The sequence below is a fragment of the Epinephelus lanceolatus genome, chromosome 18 (genome assembly GCF_041903045.1).
Source record: "Epinephelus lanceolatus isolate andai-2023 chromosome 18, ASM4190304v1, whole genome shotgun sequence".
Classification (NCBI taxonomy): Eukaryota; Metazoa; Chordata; class Actinopteri; order Perciformes; family Serranidae; genus Epinephelus; species Epinephelus lanceolatus.
Genome location: NC_135751.1, coordinates 17,582,040 through 17,604,496, shown reverse-complemented (window position 1 = coordinate 17,604,496; position 22,457 = coordinate 17,582,040). Strand labels below are relative to the sequence as shown.

At 41.4% G+C, this 22,457-nt stretch overlaps 1 protein-coding gene across 6 annotated transcripts; it reads right to left on the bottom strand.

The window, feature by feature from the left end:
- Positions 1-2,545: 2,545 nt before the first annotated feature.
- ezh1 (enhancer of zeste 1 polycomb repressive complex 2 subunit) lies at positions 2,546-21,062 on the bottom strand. Of its 6 annotated transcripts, none has more exons than XM_033645143.2 (20): positions 20,922-21,062; positions 18,744-18,927; positions 18,435-18,560; positions 15,777-15,899; positions 14,878-14,995; positions 14,095-14,340; positions 13,391-13,493; positions 12,949-13,112; positions 12,653-12,744; positions 12,394-12,556; positions 10,866-11,050; positions 8,299-8,390; positions 7,241-7,269; positions 7,008-7,133; positions 5,671-5,849; positions 4,672-4,767; positions 4,487-4,568; positions 4,316-4,399; positions 4,120-4,204; positions 2,546-3,973 (listed from the first exon to the last, which is right to left on the bottom strand). In XM_033645143.2, the coding sequence occupies exons 2-20, from the start codon at positions 18,921-18,923 to the stop codon at positions 3,913-3,915; spliced, it is 2,334 nt and encodes a 777-aa protein (XP_033501034.2). In that variant the 5' UTR covers positions 18,924-18,927; positions 20,922-21,062; the 3' UTR covers positions 2,546-3,912. The 6 variants fall into 6 exon arrangements, with proteins under 6 accessions (XP_033501034.2, XP_078017738.1, XP_033501037.2 ...); XM_078161612.1 differs by lacking the exon at positions 20,922-21,062 and adding an exon at positions 20,554-20,767; XM_033645146.2 differs by lacking the exon at positions 20,922-21,062 and adding an exon at positions 20,332-20,757 and having other exon boundaries at positions 4,078-4,204.
- Between the last annotated feature and the right edge of the window lie 1,395 nt (positions 21,063-22,457).

Below are 22,457 nucleotides of genomic sequence, written 5' to 3'. Positions count from 1 at the left end.
AAAGCTTTCATCTACAGTAATAAGCATCTTTCAGGAAACAGCTGCTCCCCGTGGCCACATGGGGAAGCATACATGTAAACACACATGCACACACACAATAAGATATGTACAGAGGACCACAAGAGTGTAAATGCTTATCTTTTACTTCATACTGCTTGAATATCTTTGCTGTAGGACAGTGGCCACACTGTCATTGCTGCTGCTTGTTTAGCCGCTTTCAGTGGAAAGTTAAAAATTCTACCTATATAGTCCAGTGAAATCATCTTCTCTGGCAAGATGAAATTTTGTTTGATGTGTGGTGCAACCAAAGCTTGAGGCTATCATCACTCACCGCAGCTCTCCTTGATACTAAAGCACTGTCGTGTATGTCAAATAAATGAGGGGAAAAAGCATTTGTAACATATTAGCTATGCATTTGTAGAGCATGAGCGCACTTTGCAGTAACATGCAATAATATGAGCTTCTTCCAGCCACCAATGAGGTTAATGTTTAATTTGCAGATGCACAATAATAGCAGGTAGGATGTAATGAGTGTATATGTGAATATATGAACCATGTGTTAGGCGACTTTTTTATTCCTATGGTTTCTACAAAACAAGTCAAAAACAGTTGGATGGATTGCTTTGAATGTAAATTCTCTGACTCTGTATTGTATGAGCAGATACTACAGGATGTCTCCATTGTAGGCTGCTTAGCACTGAAAGTAAACTTAACCATGATAGCTTTTGATTGCTCAGGATAAAGAAAGTATAGTACTTGTTCTCTGTAGCACTAATACTCCTCCAAAAATCAGCGTTGTTGTTGGTTTCTTCCGTTACAGATGGGCAGCACTGTGTGAAGTTGTACAAACAGGATGTACAGTAGATGTAAAAAAATGCAATTACTGTAAAGGCATGACTTGCTAACAATGTATGAAAATGTATAGATTCGGACAAAACTGGTTATATTTTTAAGAATGCTGTGATGAGATGAATGATACTGAAAAGTGAGCAAACAGAGTGAAACTGTTGGTTTGTAAAAGAGTAGTTTGTGTTTTTGTTAAATGGACAATCATCACTCAAAGGTCATATTTGATGCAGGCCAGCAACCTTGGGTCAAATATGCTTTGTTGCCCATTAGGAAAGAGTCGACTCATGTATTATATAGATGTATACACCTCACTGTATTCACTGGTAAATGAACTATAAACATTTGGCCTAGCATTGTCACTTAATTGCCACTCACTAGTCAATCATGCGTGGTCCCTGGAGCGTGTGTATGTGTGACTGACTGGATGTTTAGATGTTTAGAAGTATTCATAGTTTGCCCACCATGATACAACGTACAGATGTTGAATAATGACTATCATTAAAAAACAAATGTGCACTGATGCCAACTAACCAATTCACTTATTGTAGTGCACCAACAGTAGAACAGGGAGACAGAAGCAAGGCCTGGATGTAGCTCAGAGCAGCTCATCCATATTCAGGTATCAGGTGTCTGTGCTGGATTTATCCTGAAGTGTCCCTCCTGCATCTTAATAATGGAGGCAGGTGTGAGTAAAAGGGATTAAGATAAAATGGCCAGTAGAGGGAGTACATAAGGAGGATGTTGTTAGCTCAGACAGGGTATCTGCTGATTTCTGATTAATGCTTCCTGGAGTTAAACCTAAGATTAACATCAAAATTAAAATGCAAAACAAAACATATTTAAAGGGGCATAAAGTTAAATTAGGGATATTATTTGCATGAAATTCAAGAGTTCTGTGAACACGTATTATAGAGATTTTACTACTTACAAAGGCCTTAAGACTTTTTCATACTTAATATGAATCTGCAGATACCCTGTCAACGGTGATGTCATGTACGATATCAGACGATAAAGCACCACAGTGAGCAGTAGGCAGGTTAGACCACTTCTCTGCACCATCAAACCTAATCCTTCTGCAACAACAGGTACCAGAAATGATCATTACAGTTGTGTTTGTGATCACACTGAGATTTAGGAACTTTTCTGCTCTTCAGTCCGCTCAATTTTGTTTTGTAATACTTTCACTGTAAATGACCATTACTGTGTAAATCAAGGCAAAGCCAAACTGTCACCTCAATAAAAGAAGCTTGAAGGAAATTGTCAGTGTATTATTTTGGGTGAGATGTTATTTGCACACAGACAGTTGAAGGTGTACTATGCAGGATTGTCACTGTTTGGAAACATGCTTGCTAGTGAAAGTAAAGTAAAAGCCAACCCCAGATTCACTCATGTTTTGCATTTTGCCTCACTGTATTTGCATTTTTTTGGCCTTGTGTCCCTTGGATGCATGCTGCCTGTGGTCTGGCACCTGGCCACCCATAAACGTCCTGAACATAGAAAATACTAAGAAAAATAAATATATATATAAACTGAAAAAGAGAATTAAATGAGAAAATACAAGCAGAGAGCAGAGTCTCTGCAGAAAAATACACTGCCACACAGTTATAGTGGCTCATAAATGAGGACAGAGAGGGATCACTTCTGTATAGTGTTCTGTATAAGTTCACTTTTAACACTCAAGGACAACAACAGCACATTTTAATGTATAAAGTTAAACTTTAATTTTTTATAGGCATACACTGTACATAGCAGTAAACTCCATTTTGTTCATCCCTACTGAGAAAGATCTCATTTAAAGGTGGCCTTTAATGTTTTATAAATGAAAAACAGGGTGAGTAACAAATCTGGACATATAAAAAAGAATGAAGAAAAGATGAGAAAGTATATTTTACATTCACATGTGGGGGACTTTAATATTTGGTCAAACACTGATAATTTTGCTTTTCCCATGGTCATTACCTTGCAAAGGTTACCTTTAAAATGCACCGCTGTTAATTATGCAACACATCCACACTGTTTCAGCCTTTTCCTGTGTGGAATCATTTGGCACTTGAAAGATTTTTAAAGGAAGACATTTACTGTGTGACTTCATTAATCGTTTCCCTCACAAAGTGTGAAGGCCTCAAGGTCATGTAAACATTATGATAACTGTTTGATGTGCATGCATGTTGCTCAGAGTACCAACAGAATGGGTTAATGTGTAAAATGAAAAGAGGGATGAGATCTCTTCACCATCATTGACAGGTTACATTCAGTCAGTCGGTTTCTTGTCTGGTTGCCTATTTTTGCAGAACAATGATATAAATGCACAATAACTTATTTCACCTTAAAGATGTTGTAGTGATGCTAGCCGCTGAACGGGTTCACAGAAGGACAAACAAAGCTGTCAGACTGGGTCTTCTGAAAAACAGGCAGTGGGTAACATCACACTACGACACTGAGAGACTGCACAGTGCAGCATCTGACTGAAGCTAATGCCGTGGCTAACATGTTTTAATGGTTTGTTTATCCAAGAGACAGCACATGCATTTCACTGATCATCATTAGGTACGATGTAAAAGCTTGCATTACATATTGAGAGGTCAAAAGAAAGCCGGTCTATAAGTACAGTAAAACAATAACTGCTGAGAGAGTAAAACACTGTATGATGGGTAACCATGACCTCTTTGCTCTGACAGGATGGAACAAAGAAAAAAACCCAAAATAACCACGGGATCCTCTTGGTGCAGTAAGCGATACGGATTAATAGTATTTCCACTTTAAATAGTTTAGTTTCATAAGCTTGGCGATACAGTCTTGCAGGTAGGTGGGTGGGTTTGGGCAGATGAGAGGGAGAGCTGACTGCTGTCACTGAAGGAGGTGGTGTGGAGTCTGCAGGGCAGGAGGAGCACCTGCAAACAGCAGGGAGGGACTCTCTATTTTTAGAAGTGCAGCAGAGAGGGCAGAGACAGCGAATGTTCATAGAGACTCGTCAGCTAGATGTGACGCTACAGAGAGGGACAGAAGCATTAGTAGGTGGCTGAGGAGCTAGGAGCAGGTTATGGAGGTAGGCAGCAGGTGTAGCTAAGACATGTCTGCCTCCCTCTCTATGCCTACGTATTTGAGGGCATCCGCTTGGCTGTATCTGTGGAGAGAAGATAAAGGGAAGAGTCTAAGTTAGTGTACAGGAGCTGCAGAATCTTGCAGTTCGGTCACAATGTACAGCAGCCTTGTTTTTTTTCATTTTACTTTGAAGCTGATGGAGAGTCACTAAAAGGCCCGTGACTCTACCTGTAGTCAAAGAAGAGCTCCTCTCCTTGCAGGATAGCCCGTTTGGCAAAGATTCCAATGCGGTGGTCACCATTCACCATCACCACTGCAACAACAGCAAACAGAACATCAGACAACCAAAGACTGCTTTGATCCAACAAATTGCTTTCATCCTCGTATTTGACGCCATGGCAAAAACAAACAGACTCAGTCGTACCTTTTGCGTAGCAGTTGGGATTAACTGAATGATTTGCAAAGCGGATTTTGTTCCCCTTTCGCGTGGCATCCACAACAAAGTCTACTGGGAGACACAGAATGTATTAAGGATTACTTAATATACTATAACAGTGGTATGCCTATGATCAGAGGAGAAATAGGGAACACTTGCCATTGTTCAAGTTGAAAAGGAAGCTAGACATGTATTTGTCATAGATCCTTCCACGCCGGTCTGCCTCATCCTGGGAGATCAGCTGCTCATGCACACACACAGGAATAATAAAGACGTTAAGTACAAAACTTCACTAAGCTTATGAATATTTAAAAAAAAAATATCACAAAACTGCATGGACATGCCTCCCCGCAGTATTCAGAGATGAACTCATTCTTCTGAACTGACTCTTTAATGAAGGTGCCCCACCCGGCGACATCTGATGGAGCCAAAAGTAGGTGCTGAGAGAAGTCAGATGTAGGTTAGAACACCATGACAGTAACAGAATATCAGGTATGAAATATTTAAAGGGACAGGTAACCCCAAAATCAACAGTAGGTATTTTCACCCTTACCTGTAGTGCTATTTATCAATCAAGATTGTTTTGGTATGAGTTGATTGTTGGAGATATTGGCCGTAGAGATGTCTGCCTTCTCTCCAATGAAATGGAACTAGATGGTGATCAAAACACCAAAAAAAAAATACATTTGAAAAACTCAACAGCAATGTCTCTTTCCAGAAATCATGACCCGGTTAGTCAACATAATCCACAGACCTTGTGAGCAATTTTATGTTGCAACTTTTTTTTTTTCAATTGGATTACACGTGCCAACTGTATCATCATGCTGAAGTAACTGTTCATCTGCTCATGGACGAGAGGCTTGCGTTTGTGACAGTGTGAGATGTGAATATAAATGGCATCCTCTTTGGCTGAGGTGTAAAATTAGCTAGTTCAGTGGAACTACGTTAGCTCGCAGTAGATGCATGCTTCCTTCTGTGCAATTTCATGGTTGGTGGGTGTAGTTTGGTAGAAAGAAAATAGTTCCTACATGAAACTGCCCACAACAAAGTCTGTGGATTATCTTGAGTAACCGCATCACCTCTGGAAAGAGACATTGCTGTTGAGTTCAAATGTTTTTTTGTTTTTTTTAGTGCTTTGATCACCACAAGCTGAGGGCCATCTAGTTCCATAATATTTGAAAGAAGGCAGACATCTCTACAACAGATATCTCCAACACTCTGCAACTCACACCAAAACAACACAGACTGATAAACAGCAGGACAGGTTGGAGGAAAAATATGTTTTTTGGTTTTGGGGTGAACTGTCCCTTTAACCATTTAGATCGCCAAGTGTTTCTGTGTACCTTTTTTAGGCCTCTCTGGATGCTGCAGTTCTTGCAGGAGATTGCTTTGCTGTCCCAGTGGTCTGCAGCACCACAGGTCATGCACAGATCTGGGTCACATTCCCTCACGGCCAGGTAGCAGGGACACTGTTTGGTGTTGCACTGTGTCTTACACCTGCAACCTGGGAAGCGGTTCTGGCCTGGAAAACATTTAGACACGCAGCTGCTCTAAAAGGGGACATGCTGAGAGGGTTTATGTGCAAACTGCATGCAACACAGAAAGATAATACATTATATGACTTGGCAGAACATAATATGATTATAATAAAAATTCCATCTGAAAATGCAGTTGCAGCACAGAAGCTCAATGGCTGAGTAATGCTGAGAAACCCATCACTCAAGAGACCTCTGCTGGCAGATATGCTGAAATACAATTTTGCAGAGTGAAACACAACACCCTCCGGGCAGATGAACGGAAGGATCAGGCAAGAATAACCGAAATGTCTTTCCAGCAGCCTCTGCTTGGGGAAACTGTCCATAGCAAGAGCTCCAAGCAGCATTTGTCTTCTCTGTCATGCCATTTTAACCTCCCATTCCCAGCCTGTGTGGGTTTTATGTGTCTGTATCATCAAGCATTGTTTAGCTGGAGCTGTCTGACTCATACTGATGTTGGAGATGATGTTGAATATCAGGCACAGAGCCTGTCACATCCCTTTGATTTCACTCCAAGTCTTTTGAGCACACACATGTGCAACTGGGGGCTGCTTCCTGTTTGGCCCCAGCTCTCCTCTGCTACGGGAAAGGGCGAGGTAACAGTCTGGTTAGGGAGGGAGGGAGGGAGGGAGGAGGGGGGAGAGAAGGTGACCGAACCACAACAGATGAAGAAATGAGGCAAAACCATCTTTTCTAAACCATAGCAAAACATTTACTTCGTCTTATCCTCTTTGCCTGTTGTAACTCTCCAGAGGGCAAAATACAAAATGCATTCCTCCACCATGTGGCCATTTTGGAAAACACAGTTCTGGGTCATTGCTGCTGCACCAAATGCCTCATTGTGAACACAGCTCTGTATTAAACAGACACCCACCTATCCCCGCCAGAGGACAGTTTCTCCTCTGACTGCTGCCAGAATGCTGCAGAATCGTTTTACATTCTGCTGCCCTGCTCTATTGTGGTCTGGAAAAAGGGCTTTAAAGCTACACAGAGCTTTCAGAGGAAAATGTGGTTATGACAAACAATTTCCTTTTAGCATTACAAGGCAGAGCAAAGCTGCTTATTTCTTTTTGTTTGTGAAATAAAGAAAGAATAAACACAATACATTGTCACACATGTGCATTACGTAGAAAGGTGACACTCACACTCGTGCTCGCACTGGCAGAACTTCTCACAGAAATTCTGGGTCATCACACATGGGCAGGAGCTGTCGCATGGATGGTCGGGGTGATCACATGGCTGGTAGTTGTACACCTGATTGGATGAGTTATCTGGAGCAACAGAGGACAAAGCCCTCAGACTGGCACAGTAGGCTGCATTGTATTTCAGAGGGCATAGTGTAATAATAGTCAAGTTGTGACGTTTTACTTTTACGTACCTTTCTTTAGCTGAATCTTTGCCCATAACCTGCCACATTAAACAAACACAATGACAGGGTTACAGAAAACTCCTCTAGCTTGTTCCACACCTACTCAATTAGTTATCCTTTTCTGGCTTATTAAAGGAACACTTCTCCTCCCGCATGACCATTTATCACTCACCCTGTATAATGTTGATCTCGCTAAGAAACTTTGTTTTTCTCGCATGCCTTCAGTAAACAAAGAATACAAATTCTTGATGAATCTGAGTGAAAGGGAAAGACAGCCCTTTACAACCATAAACTGAACGGAAAGTAAAACTTATCTATGCAAAAAAAGACTCCACTGACAAAAACAATAATTTCAATTCTACTACTGTCTTGATCTGCAGTATGTCTGACTTTGCTGAATCCGAACTAACCCCTTAAATGATCCAGGTTGCATAATAACACAAACAAACTAACTGATCGAGCCCAGCAGCACCTGTTTTCAGCTAGGTAAAATTATTGTTTAGTTCATGGAGTCTAGCCCTGAAGAGAGCATATCAGTTTCACTTTTAGTTCAGTCTTAAACAGCTGTCTGTTTGGGAAGTACTAAGCATATGACTGGATAAACAAGACTTGGATTGTACTGCACAAGTTGTGTGAAAGTTTGTAAACAGATGTTCTGATATAGTTTTGCTGTTTTTAAATGCAGCCCCCTTTTTACTGCAATTTATCAATGATTTTCTTCTTCTTCTTCTTTTTTGGATTCTTCGTTCACTAGAGGCATGCCAGAAAAACAAAGTTTTCCTCCTGAATTCAACATACCATGGGGCGAGTCACTGATATACAATGGTCATTTGCTTTAAGTCACAAAAATTGAAATGAGACAGGAAGATCAAATGCAGTTTTAACACTAATACAACAGTGCAGGATACATTTATATCTGCATGACTTGATAATTATTTACTTTAACGTTTATCTATTCAGATCAGTTTCACCAAGGGTCAAACTCCCTTTTCCAAGAGATCATGTTACAATCATGTTTTCATCATTTAGCTAAGGGTGAGCAAGAGAGAGAGAACAACTGGTGATACCTGTGTTTCCGTTTCTTCTTTTGGGGTGCAATGCCTCCATCACCCAAAGGAACACGATGGATCAGGACCTCCCTCACTGCAAACTCGTACACCTGTGAGAAACCAAAATGACATGAACAACAACACATCCTGCTAATTCACCACAATGTACACTATTTTGAAGAAATTCTGTTGTCTTCATCGTAATTATTATATTGCGTAATGTTATGCCTGCTCAGGCTGAAAAGCACATCGCTGTGATTACGCCACAGAACATCCTGCCCTCTCCATCCTCTGTTATCAAAACTCCACTGCAGAGGCCAAACATACAAATGCATCTGTTCGCACACAGAGACTCAACCACTTCTGGCTGCCAAAACCCAGATTTGGCTTCTTCCCCAGGACACAGACATACATAATGATGCAGCTGGTTTCAGCATTTCCACTTGGTTAAGCAGTGGGCGGGGCCCTCTGGATAGCAGCAAGGCCGTGACAGACAGTCCAGTACAGACTCTGGACTGTGACAAGAGGCGCTACAAGGGTAGGATGTAATCGACAAATCTGCTTCTTCTTAAATATGTCAGCATTTGTTTTAACCGGTCTTTATTTTGTGTATTGTGCTCAAAAGTAAAAAATTTTAAAATCTAAATTAGAAGTTGTGATATTTTCTCTCCAAGGCTTGCAGCCCACATGAGACTCCATTAACATATGTCTGGGAGTGTCTAAGGCTGAACGACTGCATCACGAGAAAACGTGAGAGACGTCACATCTGGTAAGCATCCGTGTTTATGGTGCCACATGCCATTCTCTCTGTAGTCAGCCCAATTATCCACGCCATAAAACCACAGGAACAGGATGCATGTGTTATTGAACTCGCATTGACGCAAACGCAACAGAAATCAGCTAAATTAACCATGTTGTCTGCTTCATTTCAGAACAACTACGCATCACTTACAGAAACTCTTGGTCAAAGTTAATCTATTAACATCACAAAGTAAATTTAATAGCTACTACAGCTAGTAAACAACAGATGAGACAGCTGATCACTCATAATTCCTGTACTTAACTGTTGTCTCTAAAATTAAGACCTCATTTCTAATAAATTCTCCTGCTTTGTCAACATCCCCTTTCCATGGATTTGTTTTATGTGTTCATTTTCTGCTCTACTGAAGTCTTTAGAACTGTTACATCTACTTCCAGCCTTTATCTCACTTTGGCATCTGGCATTTCAAAAGGGACCTCAACTGATTTTGTACATCAAAATCTGTTTACAGGTCTTGGGTAGTATTTCGGCACATGTGAAAGAAGCAGGCTGCTCTTATGCACTGTTCGTGCGGACACCCATGGAAAATAATGCAGCATAATTAGTATATAACCCACGTATTCATGGGCCAGTAATTTGTGTATAACCCATGTAATCAGGAAGGCTGTAATCACATGATCAATGTGCAGACGGATATAAAGAGGAAAGTAGTATAAAGAGTGAAAGTCTGCATATGCAGGTAGGTTGGGGTGGTGGATGGGTCACACAAACACAGAACTTTCCCACCAGGAGACCATGTGAAACCAAGAACACTTAGTTATTGTAAGGTTGAGTCATCATGTTTCTTTTCCTAAACTACACCTATGTAACATTATGCTGAGTACATAACATGATGACACCATTCATGGGGTGCTTATTTTTTTTAGATATCATATGAACCGTTGTCTGTGCATTTTCGTAAGATATTATACGAACTGTTGTTTGCGGATATTTTGGAAAGAGGTTGTATGAAACCCTCTGAAGCTCCAGAGGCAACATTTTTTGTCTGAAGCCTACAAGGTTGATGATAAAAAATATCTGGGTGTGTGGAGTTAGAAAGAACTGAGCTTCCTACACCTCTGTAGCCCCTCCTCATCTCAGTTTAGAACTAACGGCTTATAGCTACATTAGCCAGTACTTGCATAACATACTCAGACTGAAATGTGAGCACCTCAGTTGCATTGTGGGTAATGACAAGAAAGAAGAATGTGTGGAATATAAAAGCCAACTCCCAGGAAAGATGCTCAGTGTTGCAGCCAATTTTCTTATTGCAGTGAAACAAATCTCCTGTGGCCCAAAAAGCATTTTCTCCATTGACCACCACAATAAAAGAGACGTCTGTAAAACTGTTGACAGGACACCTCAAACTACAAACAAGATAAATGGTTGGAAGGCTGGAAACTTTTTTTGGCGTATGGGCCAGTTGAACAACTCCAGTGAAATGAATAGCCGCCATCTTGAAATGTGGTATCTTATTATTATAAATCTTCACATAAAAAAGACAATATCTTTGGTTCTGTCTTGAAACTGTCCATTGTGAGTCTGACAATGTTGTAGGAGTGCAGTTCAAAATCAGTTTTCTCTTTAAAAAAATGTATTTTGATCATATTTGTAACAAAATCTGTTTCGACTGAAGCCATAATTTGGTACGTGATATTATTAGCTAGAAAGAACACATTACAATTTTAAATTGTAAATGAATACAGCAAAGTTTGCACGGTATCATTTGCGTACAGTGCCAGAGGAAACATGCTAAGATGGTAAAACCATGTGCAGACATTTTTACCTCCTTGCAGTTCTTTGTGCCAATGAGGCGGGCGATGGCGCAGAAGTTGTTAAAGTATGTGCCATGTAGCACCCTGAACAGTGACTCCTCCGCCCCGCTCCACTGGACCACACAGCACGCCTGCTGCTCCCCGTCATCATCCCCTGGACGCAGCTTGGTGGGAGTCTGGCATCGTGAATTCCCCTCTGTTACATACACATAGACACACACACACACACACACGCACACACACACACACACACACAAATCACTGATTACTGACCAACTACTCTTGGCAGGAAGTTTGTTTCATATTTTTTGAATACACACATGTATGCACATGCACACGCACACTTTTCTATTACTTTGTCTTGGCAAAAGCTTTGTGTCAGCTTTTTTTTTGATGTCTGCCCACACACACATCTGTCGTGCTAATTTAACCCTAGACTTACACACTTAGAGCTATTTCTGGGTGCCATTTTTGTGTATCTGCATGTGTGCGCACACGCACACACACACACACACACACACACACACACAAAGACACCCCCATACACACACACACACACACACACACACACACACGTATACACAGACACCCACACACACACACACACACACACACACTGGGGACCGCAGCTTTGATTTAGCTTTTCGGATATTCAAGACTGATGCTCGCACACCCACAGCTCAAGGCAGGGAGCTGAATGTTGCTTGGCAACAGGCTGAATGCAGCATTGCTGTGGCCACATGCTCCAGCACTGAGTATCTTTATTAATCTGCTCAACAATCTGTTTTTTCCACATTATCTCAACACGTGTGAGAGAGTCTGCTGAGTCACTGGCTGAGCATGAGCGGTTTCCAAAACTAACAGAGACTTCCAGTGAGGCACTGATGGCGATGAACAACAACCTGAGAGCTCCGGGGGAGGAGAGGACGATAAAGAGCCAGAGGAGATTGCTCTTATTTCCCTCCCGCTGCTCTCAACATGAAGATGTCAACAGAAATGAAAGAACAAAACTAAAAAAACCACAGTAGGAGGAGAGAGAGAGGGAACAAAGTGTTTATGTTGGGGCTGAAGCATGCAAAACTAATGGCTGGTTTATTTTGCTTGGCAAGAGAGAGTTGATTTTGAGAGGAGAGGGAAGGAGGGAGACAGAGGAGAAAGCAGGGTCTGACTTGTAAGCTATCATCTTGGGCCAGATTTCACTTTTCTGAAGGGCTGTAGTCACTCGAGGCAGATAGCTTTCCAGAAAGGGAGAGAACTGGGGGGAGGTTATGGTAAATGATGCATCCACTAAGTCATACAGTGACTCAGAGACACATTCAAATAACTGTGTCTGTACTGTATGAGGCCTCAAAGAGTAACTGAGAAAATGGAAATCTCAAAACAAAAGGCAATAAGTCAGAGTAAAAATAAAAACTACGAAACATGAAACTTAAACTGAACCTTTTCTGTAACTCCCTGTCATCGTGCCTTGAATAGACAAAGCATCTGGTGGTTTCAAATGCAGCTCCAAACCCAGTTCCTGTGAGATCATGGTCCTACCTGAGGAGGAGGTGGTTTCATGGTCACTGTAGCCCTCTTTTCCTTCCTCAGCGGACACAGACGGTCCAGGACAGCTGGAACTGGTGGGACGCTGCTGCCTTCGGTGCCTCCGAGACCTCTGTGACCGTAACATATTCTGATCCACAAACTCTTTTGCCCCTTTCTGATGACAAGGGATGGGAAAAACAACACAGTGTAAACTAACAAAAACACTGAAACAGAATGCATGAATAGGTTAAATAATTGTGAGCTTGCATACCTGTAACAGGAAGCAGTCGACGCCACATGGTTCAGTCTCTATACGGATCTCCTTACTCTTCCTCTTGTAAACATTGGGTGTAGCATGGAAAGCTTTATGAACAGAGAGACATGTTGAATCTCTATTGTAATATCAGGTAATTGGTAGTTAGCAACTGTACACAGTTAGGTAAATAAAATACCCAAGGTACACAGAAAGAGAGATCGAAAGTCATATTATAATCACAATTATCACAATCTCAATGAATCAACAAACTGAAGGAGAAATAATAATAATGAACATGAATAAAGTCTTACGGTGGAGGAAACAGTCGTATTTGAAGCATCGTCTGCAGAAGAGTGTGTGAAAGGAGTGTAACGACTGCTCCCGCTGTACAGACTTAGCAAAGGGTCCGTCCAGGTTGGGGGTGCAGAGAGGGGGCAGCTTCACCGGACTGGGGGGCTCCAGGAGGTCCTTGTACCTATAGAGGTGACAGGGAAGAGTTTTATTTGTGACATATCACCTGTGTACAGTTCTTTTACCACAGTATTAGTATGCTCATTTGGTACTGTAGGTGTTTCTTTCTAAGTAAAGCTCTTTCAGATGCTGATGCAACCGCTCCTTTGAGTCAGAGAGCCTGAGAGGGAGCCACCATTATTACTTTCCTCCCTGACAGCTTGCGTCTCCATGGTGAACACTAAGCAACGGCCTGTTCAGCATTGTGCACATAGATCCCCAGTTTCACTGCACTTTTCTTACTTTTCCTTCAGCTCCTCCGTGGTGCCCTTGTAAGGAAACATTGAGGCGATGGCTGTAAATATGTTATCGTTGGGGACCTTCTTGCTGCTCGACATGTCCCTCACTTTGGGAAACAGAAAGAGAGTTGGTTACACACACAGTTTTTTCCACACATCAGGTTTTGATACAGATTCACAAATATACCTTATGCAATATGTTCTTTTAAACATTTTGTAATGGAACAGCAGTTTTCCTAACGCTCAGGGCCAGTTAGCAATAACATGTTCTTAAAACAGTGAAATTCAAGATGTAATACAAACAGAGTAGTTTTCTTTTTTCAGTATCTTCCATTCAAGGATGTGTTTATGTACCAGTGCCTGAATGACTGTGTAGCCAGGTGTGCTTCCATTTCACTATCACTAAGTGTATACAGCCTAGTTTCCCATAAAGCTTGGTACAAGAGGTCATTAAGTTCTGTAATTAGAGCTGGGCCATATCAGTGTCATGGACAAACAGGTTCCCTCACACACAGTACCCATGCAGGGACACAGGGGCAGCTTTAAAGTAAACAATGCCCATGCAAGGGCTGCTGTGGCAGGGCGACCTTGTGGCAGCTGTACAGTGTAATGAGAGGAACAGTACCAGCCTTGTTTGTGCTGCAGCCCGCTTGTTCTCTCACTGGGCAAAGTCTGAACGCACAAATGCACAGCTGAAGACTCGCTCACCCTCAGTAGTGCTCCTCCTCTTCCTCCTGATGAATGCCGCAGTACCAGGTTTGGTCTCTTCTGAACCCTCCACTGAGCTCCTCCTCATCACCCTCTCTTCCTCTTTCTTTCCCGTCACCTCTGCTGCTGCCGCCGCTGTTACTGTCACCGCTGCTGCTTCCTCCTCGTCCTCTTCCTCGTGGTCAGAGTACTGGCTCAAGGCCTCCACCAGCTCTTTAAAGACTTCGTCACTGATAAACCCACCCTCTGGGACACAATTAACATGTCAGAATCTAACAAGTGCAAATCCCTTACATAATTGTTTTCCACACATTTTAAGAAAAGATTACATCAGCTGCATCATCAGCATATAATAAGCCGAAGTCCCAAGTGAATGCTGCAGTGATACACAGTGTGAAAGGTGTTAGAATATGGGATCTGTGCAGACAACTTAAAAGAATACTTCATCTCCCCAAATGACCATCTGTATACTAATTAATAAAAAAATCAATGTCAGGTACATTGTTTACGATGCATGTGTTTGGGAAGTTCTGAGCATACGATTGGATAAACAAGACTTGTATTATACTGCATGGATTGTGTGAGTAAATAGATGTTTTGATACAGTCTTGCTATTGTTAAATGCAGTCCCCTTTAACTCCAATTCTCAGTCTTTGGATTCTTCATTCATCATGGAGGCTTGTTAGAAAAATGTTTTCTTCACTGAGTGAGTAACTGATATACAAATGATCATTTAGGGGGTGACGTATTCCTTTAATGGAACAGAGCATTCAACACACACACCTCTGTCACCGTGGACACCATCATAGTTGTCGATGAGTTCCTCCAGGAAGGCCTCGTCCTGTTCCAGTACCTCATCACCCATGTATGGGATGTTGTGAAGGAATGTCTCATCCTCCACCTGAGAAAAATATACCTCTTGTCAAGACAGGCATGTGACCAGCTAATGCAGCATGTCATACAACCATCATCTGTTGTGTACACATGACTTCTAATGCATATCTGTCCGTCCTGGAAGAGGGATCCCTCCTCAGTTACTCTTCCTAGGGTTTCTACCATATTTTCCGCATTAAAAAGTTTAATTTGGGGAGTTTCTCCTTATCCACAGTGAGGGTCCAGGGACAGAGGGATGTTGTATGCTGTAAAGCCCTCTGAGGCAAATTATGATTTGTGATATTGGGCTTTATAAATAAAACTGAATGGAATGGAACTGAATCACCACCTGTGATGTGTCTGGGAAGGTACGGCTGAAAATATCAACAAACAAGTAACAGTTCACAGAATGTTCACATGGTTCTGCCTCTGGACATTTCACAGTCCAACAAAGGTACACACATGGACTGCAAATAGAAGAAATGCAAACCAAGTTGTGTTGCAAGAACAGTGTGTGTTTATGTTCTGTGAGCATGTCACTCTTTGCCAGTAAAAACTATGTATTTTCAAAATAGAAACGTTAGGGAACAAAGCATGCTTTTAACTTGATGACATGTGTTCTTGAGTTTCTCCGACTGGTTTAGATGTTCCATCTATTTAATCAGCTCACAAAGGTTCATGTCCATTTTTGTTGAACGCATGAAAATCAGTGATTACAATCAGGTGAATCAGTAAAATAATATGTTCTGTGCTCTGCACCTGTAATAACACTGTAAATGCATTACAACTCAATGTGGTATATGTCATACCATGAAGTTGTGCTGCAGAGGCGACCAAGAGTACATAAAGGGGATCCCTGCCACTGTTGACAGTGGTCTCATGGCAATAGCTTGAGCTTTGAATCCAGGAAAGCCAAACTCCACTGTGCACATCTGTAAGAAAACCAGAGGTAGGTTGGAGTTGACCAGACAATAGAACAGTCCTTAGCACAACTGGACAATTTCATACCTATAATTGAATACACATGCTGCTCGACCCCCAACAAGGAAAATAAACCCAGTAAATACAGTAAAGCGGACCCTGCCAGCACGTGGGAAGAGAAAGATGCTGTTATGCCCTCAGGCTGTGTGTATCATGAGCTCCCACAGGGCCAGAGACCACTTTTAGGCTGCCATATGATCCATTTCTGTACACAGCTTGAGATATTTTTGTAACACCTGACAGCCAGGTGAGAATCAGAGCAGAACACTGGTGCTGGTGAAGAGGACGCTACATGATGGAGGTGAGGAGTTTTCTCTCAAAACATTCACACAGTAATAATAAATTGGATTACTAGTTAAGCCAGAGCAGCCTGGGCAGGAATACAAACAGAGAGCTGGACAGTGCCGGGAAGTTGGTATGTGAATTTACAGTCAGGTCCATAACTATTTGGACAATGATACAGTTGTCGTCATTTTGGCTCTGTACACCACCACAATGGGTTTTAAATGAAACAATGAATACCTGCTTAAAGTGCAGACTCTCAGCTTTCATTTAAGGCTTTTTTCAAAAATGTAGTATGAACCGTGTAGGAATTACAACCATTTCTTCACACAGTCCCCCGACTTTAAGGGCTCATAAGTATTTGGACAAACTAACATAATCATCAATTAAACAGTCAGTTTTAATACTTGGTTGCAAATCCTTTACAGTCAATGACTGCCTGAAATGTTGGACACATAGGCATCATCAGATGCTGGGTTTCTTCCCTGGTGATGCTCTGCCAGCCCTTTACTGTAGCCGTCTGCACTTCCTGCTTGTGTTTTGGGTGTTTTGCCCTCAGTTTTGGCTTCAGCAAGAGAAACGCATGCTCAATTGGATTCAGGTCAGATAATATGACTTGGCCATTGCAGAACATTCCACTTCTTTGCCTTAAAAATGTCTTTGGTTGCTTTTGCAATATGCTTCAGGTCAATGTCCATCTGCACTGTGAAGCATCGTCCAATGAATTTTGAAGCATTTAGTTGAATCTGAGCAGGTAATGGTGCCCCAAACACTTGAGCTTTCATCCTGCTGCTCTTGTAAGCAAGACAAGACTTCACTAGAATAAATACAGAGGGTTTATCACAAGATGCAAACCATTGGTTAGCCTTAAAAATGGAAGGCCAGATTAGAGTTTGTCAAAAACCATCAAAAAAGCCTGTACAGTTGTGGAACAGCATACTATGGACAGATAAAACAAAGATCAACTACCAGAATGATGGGAAGACAAGAGAAGGAAGAAGGGAAGGAACTGCTCATGATCCAAAGCACACCACCTCATCAGTGAAGCATGGTGGAGGTACTGTTATGTCATGGCCATGTATGGCTGCCAGTGGAACTGGTTCTCTTGTATTTATTGATGATGTGACTGCTTACAAGAGCAGCAGGATGAAAGCTCAAGTGTTTGGGGCACCATTATCTGCTCAGATTGAACCAAATGCTTCAAAACTCATTGGACGATGCTTCACAGTGCAGTTGGACAATGACCTGAAGCATACTGCAAAAGCAACCAAAGACATTTTTAAGGCAAAGAAGTGGAATGTTCTGCAATGGTCAAGTCATATCATCTGACCTGAATCCAATTGAGCATGTGTTTCTCTTGCTGAAGCCAAAACTGAGGGCAAAACACCCAAAACACAAGCAGGAAGTGCAGACGGCTGCAGTAAAGGGCTGGCAGAGCATCACCAGGGAAGAAACCCAGCATCTGATGATGCCTATGTGTCCAACACTTCAGGCAGTCATTGACTGCAAAGGATTTGCAACCAAGTATTAAAACTGACTGTTTAATTGATGATTATGTTAGTTTGTCCAAATACTTATGAGCCCTTAAAGTCGGGGGACTGTGTGAAGAAATGGTTGTAATTCCTACACGGTTCATACTACATTTTTGAAAAAAGCCTTAAATGAAAGCTGAGAGTCTGCACTTTAAGCAGGTATTCATTGTTTCATTTAAAACCCATTGTGGTGGTGTACAGAGCCAAAATGACGACAACTGTATCATTGTCCAAATAATTATGGACCTGACTGTATGTGTTGCAATGGATATTATTGTGCTCTCTTTAGCATGCACGCATGCACGCACACACACACACACACACACACACACACACACACACACACACACACACAAATCATGGATGAATTACTTACTGGGCACTGGCCCGGTGACAGGTGAAGGCCAAAGGGGCCCAAAGTGTCAGAGGGACCCTTTGGCTTTCACATGCCAAATTAACATATGCTGACCAGGAAGTGACTCAAAATGACCACAAGGAGTCACAAGAAGACCACACAGAGATGCAAAGGAACTGCAAAGAGTCACAAAATAACTTCAAAAGAGGGCAAAACAACCACAGACACAAAATGTAGGAAAGGTGGTGGGGCCTTTTGCACATCTATGTCCAGGAGTCCATTGTCTCATAATCCGCCTATGACACACACACACACACCTTTTTGTTGGCCAGAGCTCCACCAGACGTTGACAGAGGGATGGACTGAATCCTGAGCCTGGACCACTCTGCATTCAGGAGATTTGTCTGCTGCTCAATCTTTTGCCTGTTGGACATGAACAGGGTCTGGAATCAAACAAAACAGAGAGCATGTCACACATACATGTAAAAAATTATAAAAATACACAGTGAGTGCTACAAAAAACACACACTGCAAGTCCCCCACGCCATGCATACAGTACACGAGTATGAATTGAACATCTTTTTGCAAGCAGAACTGCTAATATAATAATATTTGAGTTGACCCACCTTCACCTCCTCTACTTTTTTAAGGCGTTTTAATTGGCGAAGGCGCATATACTCAGACTTGACCCTCCGTCTCCACTCTAGCAGGCTGCGGGTGGGCACAAAGGAGGAAGGCTGAGGTCTTGGGGTTGGTGGGGCAGCACCAGTGCCAGGGGCTGGAGCTGCAGCAGCTGTTTCCTCCATGACTCTTTAAAAACACAGAGATACTATGTGGCAAACAAGTCCAATACTAGGGTACACAATGCATCAAGACCACTAAAAGATTCTGTTGTCAATTTAGCCTTTAGATCCAAAAAATGTGCAAGAAACACAGTCAGAAGAATAGTTACAATTTTCAATAATATTCCGACAAGTGTGTATGGGACTCAATATTAAGTGTATGATGAATTTATCAGCTTTCACCAGCTATTCTATCACAATAATCCTCAAAAATACAACCACCAGTTTTTGGGAGTAACAAGTTACATGAAACTAGTTGCATGAAATTAAATTACAAAGTACATGTAACCGTAAAAAATGTAATTAAATTACAGTTGCTAGTCAAATGTTCATCTGTATGTAGAATATAGCATTCAATCTGTTGCTTTGCATCTTTTCACTGTGCAGAAATGCCTTCCTGTTTTTCAGTTTTATTGCCCAGTTATAAACATTTAATTAAACAGTAATTATATGTAATAAGTTGAATTTCTTTGATTAAGTAATTTAAGTAGTTGCATTAATAATTACTTTTTCGACAGGGTAACTATCTGTAACCCATTACATTTCAAAAGTAACCTTTCCAACACTGACAACTAATAGGTACCTGTTCATAATTTATAATTTTAGTGTAGAAAGCCATCATTTCCTTTCTGCAATTTATGCTAAATTACTACTAATGTCTTTATTACTATATGGCCTGCAGCAAGAACGACACACTCTCTTGGTCTGCCTCTCAGACCTAAAACTTCCCCATTCAGCCTCACTGAAGTCTATCTGAAAGAGTGCCCCCCTCTGTTGGCAAAACAAAACTGTCATTTCATGTAAAAAATGTCTTCCACACTGGTGCTTTAAACTGCCCAGGGCAAGACTGCCGTTGCTTCTTTTTAAATCATGGATGGCAACTGACCAAATAGTGAACAAACAGAGTCATCGCGTGCACTCAAATAAGTAAAGTCTCCATTAATTTAGCAGCACGGGGCATCCACATTGCTCGGGAGTGGGCGTGCCTCTTCAGAAAAGCAATATGAAGCGGAGTAGAAAAGTGCGTAGTACAGTTTTCCTGTGTTTCATAATCACCTTAGTGAACATCAAGTTCCACGACTGAGCCAAAACATAATCACAAATAGGTACAAAGACAAAACTGAGCTTGGGAAACTGCTACAGTGCATTTTTTTTCGGGGCTATGAGTCGTGCACACGTTTCAGCCACAGCTATGAAGTGCGCTACGTCCTGTAGCTGCAGCCCCGTTGAGACACAGACACACAGTATCCATTTAAACGTGTAACACTTTAAAGACGTGCGCACACAGCACCACAATGACAGCACGTTATTTCCAGCGGACGCGTGTGCACGTCTACCTCTATCTACATCCAGTGTCGCAGTTATTAAATACCTTCAAATCCACGGCTTGCGTCCTATTTGTTGCGAAGAGACCGCAACGCGATCAAGTCCCTGTCTGTGTTTTTTAGCTACAGCAGAGAGATCCGGAGTAATTAAAGGCTGTCTTTGCTATGGATCTGACGCAGATATCGTCTCCGCACGGCGAGGGGATCTCAGAGAAATCCCTACGTTATCCATGGGCATGGTGCTGGAGGTTGTTGTTGTTGTAGCTTACAAATAGCTGCGCACTTGGTTTGGTCGAGCCAACCCGAGCAGGAGGGTGACGTCTTTATTATGATCACAGCCTTTCCAAGCAGAGGAGGATTTATTACTATTCTGCGTCCTGGGAATAAAAAGTAGCGTGGAGCAGCAGCCACAGCACAGCCATTTACACGCACACACAGGAACTGATGCAACTGTCCAGAGTGCTAGATCGCCATCTAAATGCGTGAGGGCATGACGCTCTGTGGGTCTCGATCGGCATATTAATGCAATGTTTAAAATAAATAAAAGAATCAAACTGGAATATTTTTGAAATAGCAAAAACAGCAAATATACTGCTCACATGAACGGAAAATATATTCATATAATAAGACTAATTACCCCAACTGTGCAGATTGTGTAGATAAGATAAACTGTCCGAAAATATTAAGAATTTAAAAAATGACCATTAGTTGAAAACTCCTGCAGTGGAGTTGTATCGGATGGAAAACAGTTCAGTTGTTTTTCTGCACTCCTCCTCCAGGGAGAGCCCGACGCATTTATTCTCCGTTTTTAAAGAGAGGAGTCACTGATGCCTTCAGGTACTCCACGTAAAATCTTAATTTACACAACTTGTGTTGAAAACATGACAAAAGCACGTTTTTTCTTGCTGAGGTTACGGAAATAACAAATATGATGAGTAAATAATTTGCATGTTTTAAAGCGACAGTGTAAACAGTAAATACATATAGTCCAGGAGGCAACATACACTCCACAAAAAGCTACGTATTTCCGTATCACCAAAATGATGCATGTGAGAATGCATAAAAATGGCCATGAACACTTGAAAGAGGTTAACTCAGGATATTAGGAAAAACATCTCATATTTATTTATTATTCATATGATTTTTTTAACCCAAGGAGAAAAACAGTCTATTTAAAGGGTGTCTGAAATATGACTTGACAATATTTTGGGGGTCATTGCCTGTATCTACTCAAAAGGGTATACCCCAAACACCTTATATTGAACTGATCTCTGCTGAGGTAGATAGACCTAGTAAGGGGAACCTTCTTTTTTAATACATATTGAAACCTTTTTTTTAATCTTCTATGTTGATGGCTCCTGCTCTTGTCCACGTACATGTGACAGACCAAGAGCTGTCCATCTCCCGCAAGGAGAAACCATTGAGCAGGTTAAAGAGGCCAAATTGTTGGGTGTGGCACTAGAGGGAACACTCTTCTGGTTAACTCACATTAATAATATAGTTGCCAAAATGAGTAGAAGTATATCAATAATCCGAAGAAACGCTTATTTTTTTTTTAACAGAAATAACAATTAAACAAGTAATTCAATCTTTAGTTTTATCCCAAATTGATTACTCTCCAGCAATCTGGTCCAGTGCCTCAAAACAAGAGCTTAATAAGATCCAGCTTGTCCAAAACAGAGCTGCCCGCCTTGCTCTTCACTGCTCAATGAGAGACAGCATGGAAGGGATGCATGCCAGACTGTCATGGATGCAGGTGGAAGAGAGACTGGCATACAGCCTGATCCAGTATGTGAGAAATATTTGTGCCTTAAAAAAAACCTAGCTACTTATACTCACAGCTAACACACACCAATGACATACATGATTATGACACCAGACATGCCCTCATGGGACGCTTTACATTAACTTTACCTAAAAGCAATGCTTTAAAGAAAACTGTAGTATATAGGGCTATGTCAACCTGGAACAAACTACCAATACATTTAACCCAGATTAGCAGTAGAATCTGTTTTAAAAAGAAATTAAGAACAGCAATTATTCAGAAAGAAGTCAACTTAGGTAACGTGATGATTTGTATGTGAAGGTTGATTATATTGGTATTTTATTATTATTGATGTCTGTACCTGTATTTGTATTGTATTGTATTACAGTGAAGTATTATACTGAAGTT

What these genes read in the sequence shown, in the direction of transcription:
- ezh1 (XM_033645143.2), bottom strand. Translation starts at nt 18,923, where the DNA reads ATGGAGGAAACAGCTGCTGCAGCTCCAGCCCCTGGCACTGGTGCTGCC. An exon ending in CTCTGCAGCACAACTTCATG is followed by an intron (nt 14,996 to 15,776) that starts GTATGACATATA and finishes TATTTTTCTCAG; the next exon opens with GTGGAGGATGAGACATTCCT. An exon ending in ACGGAGGAGCTGAAGGAAAA is followed by an intron (nt 13,113 to 13,390) that starts GTAAGAAAAGTG and finishes TCACCTCTATAG; the next exon opens with GTACAAGGACCTCCTGGAGC.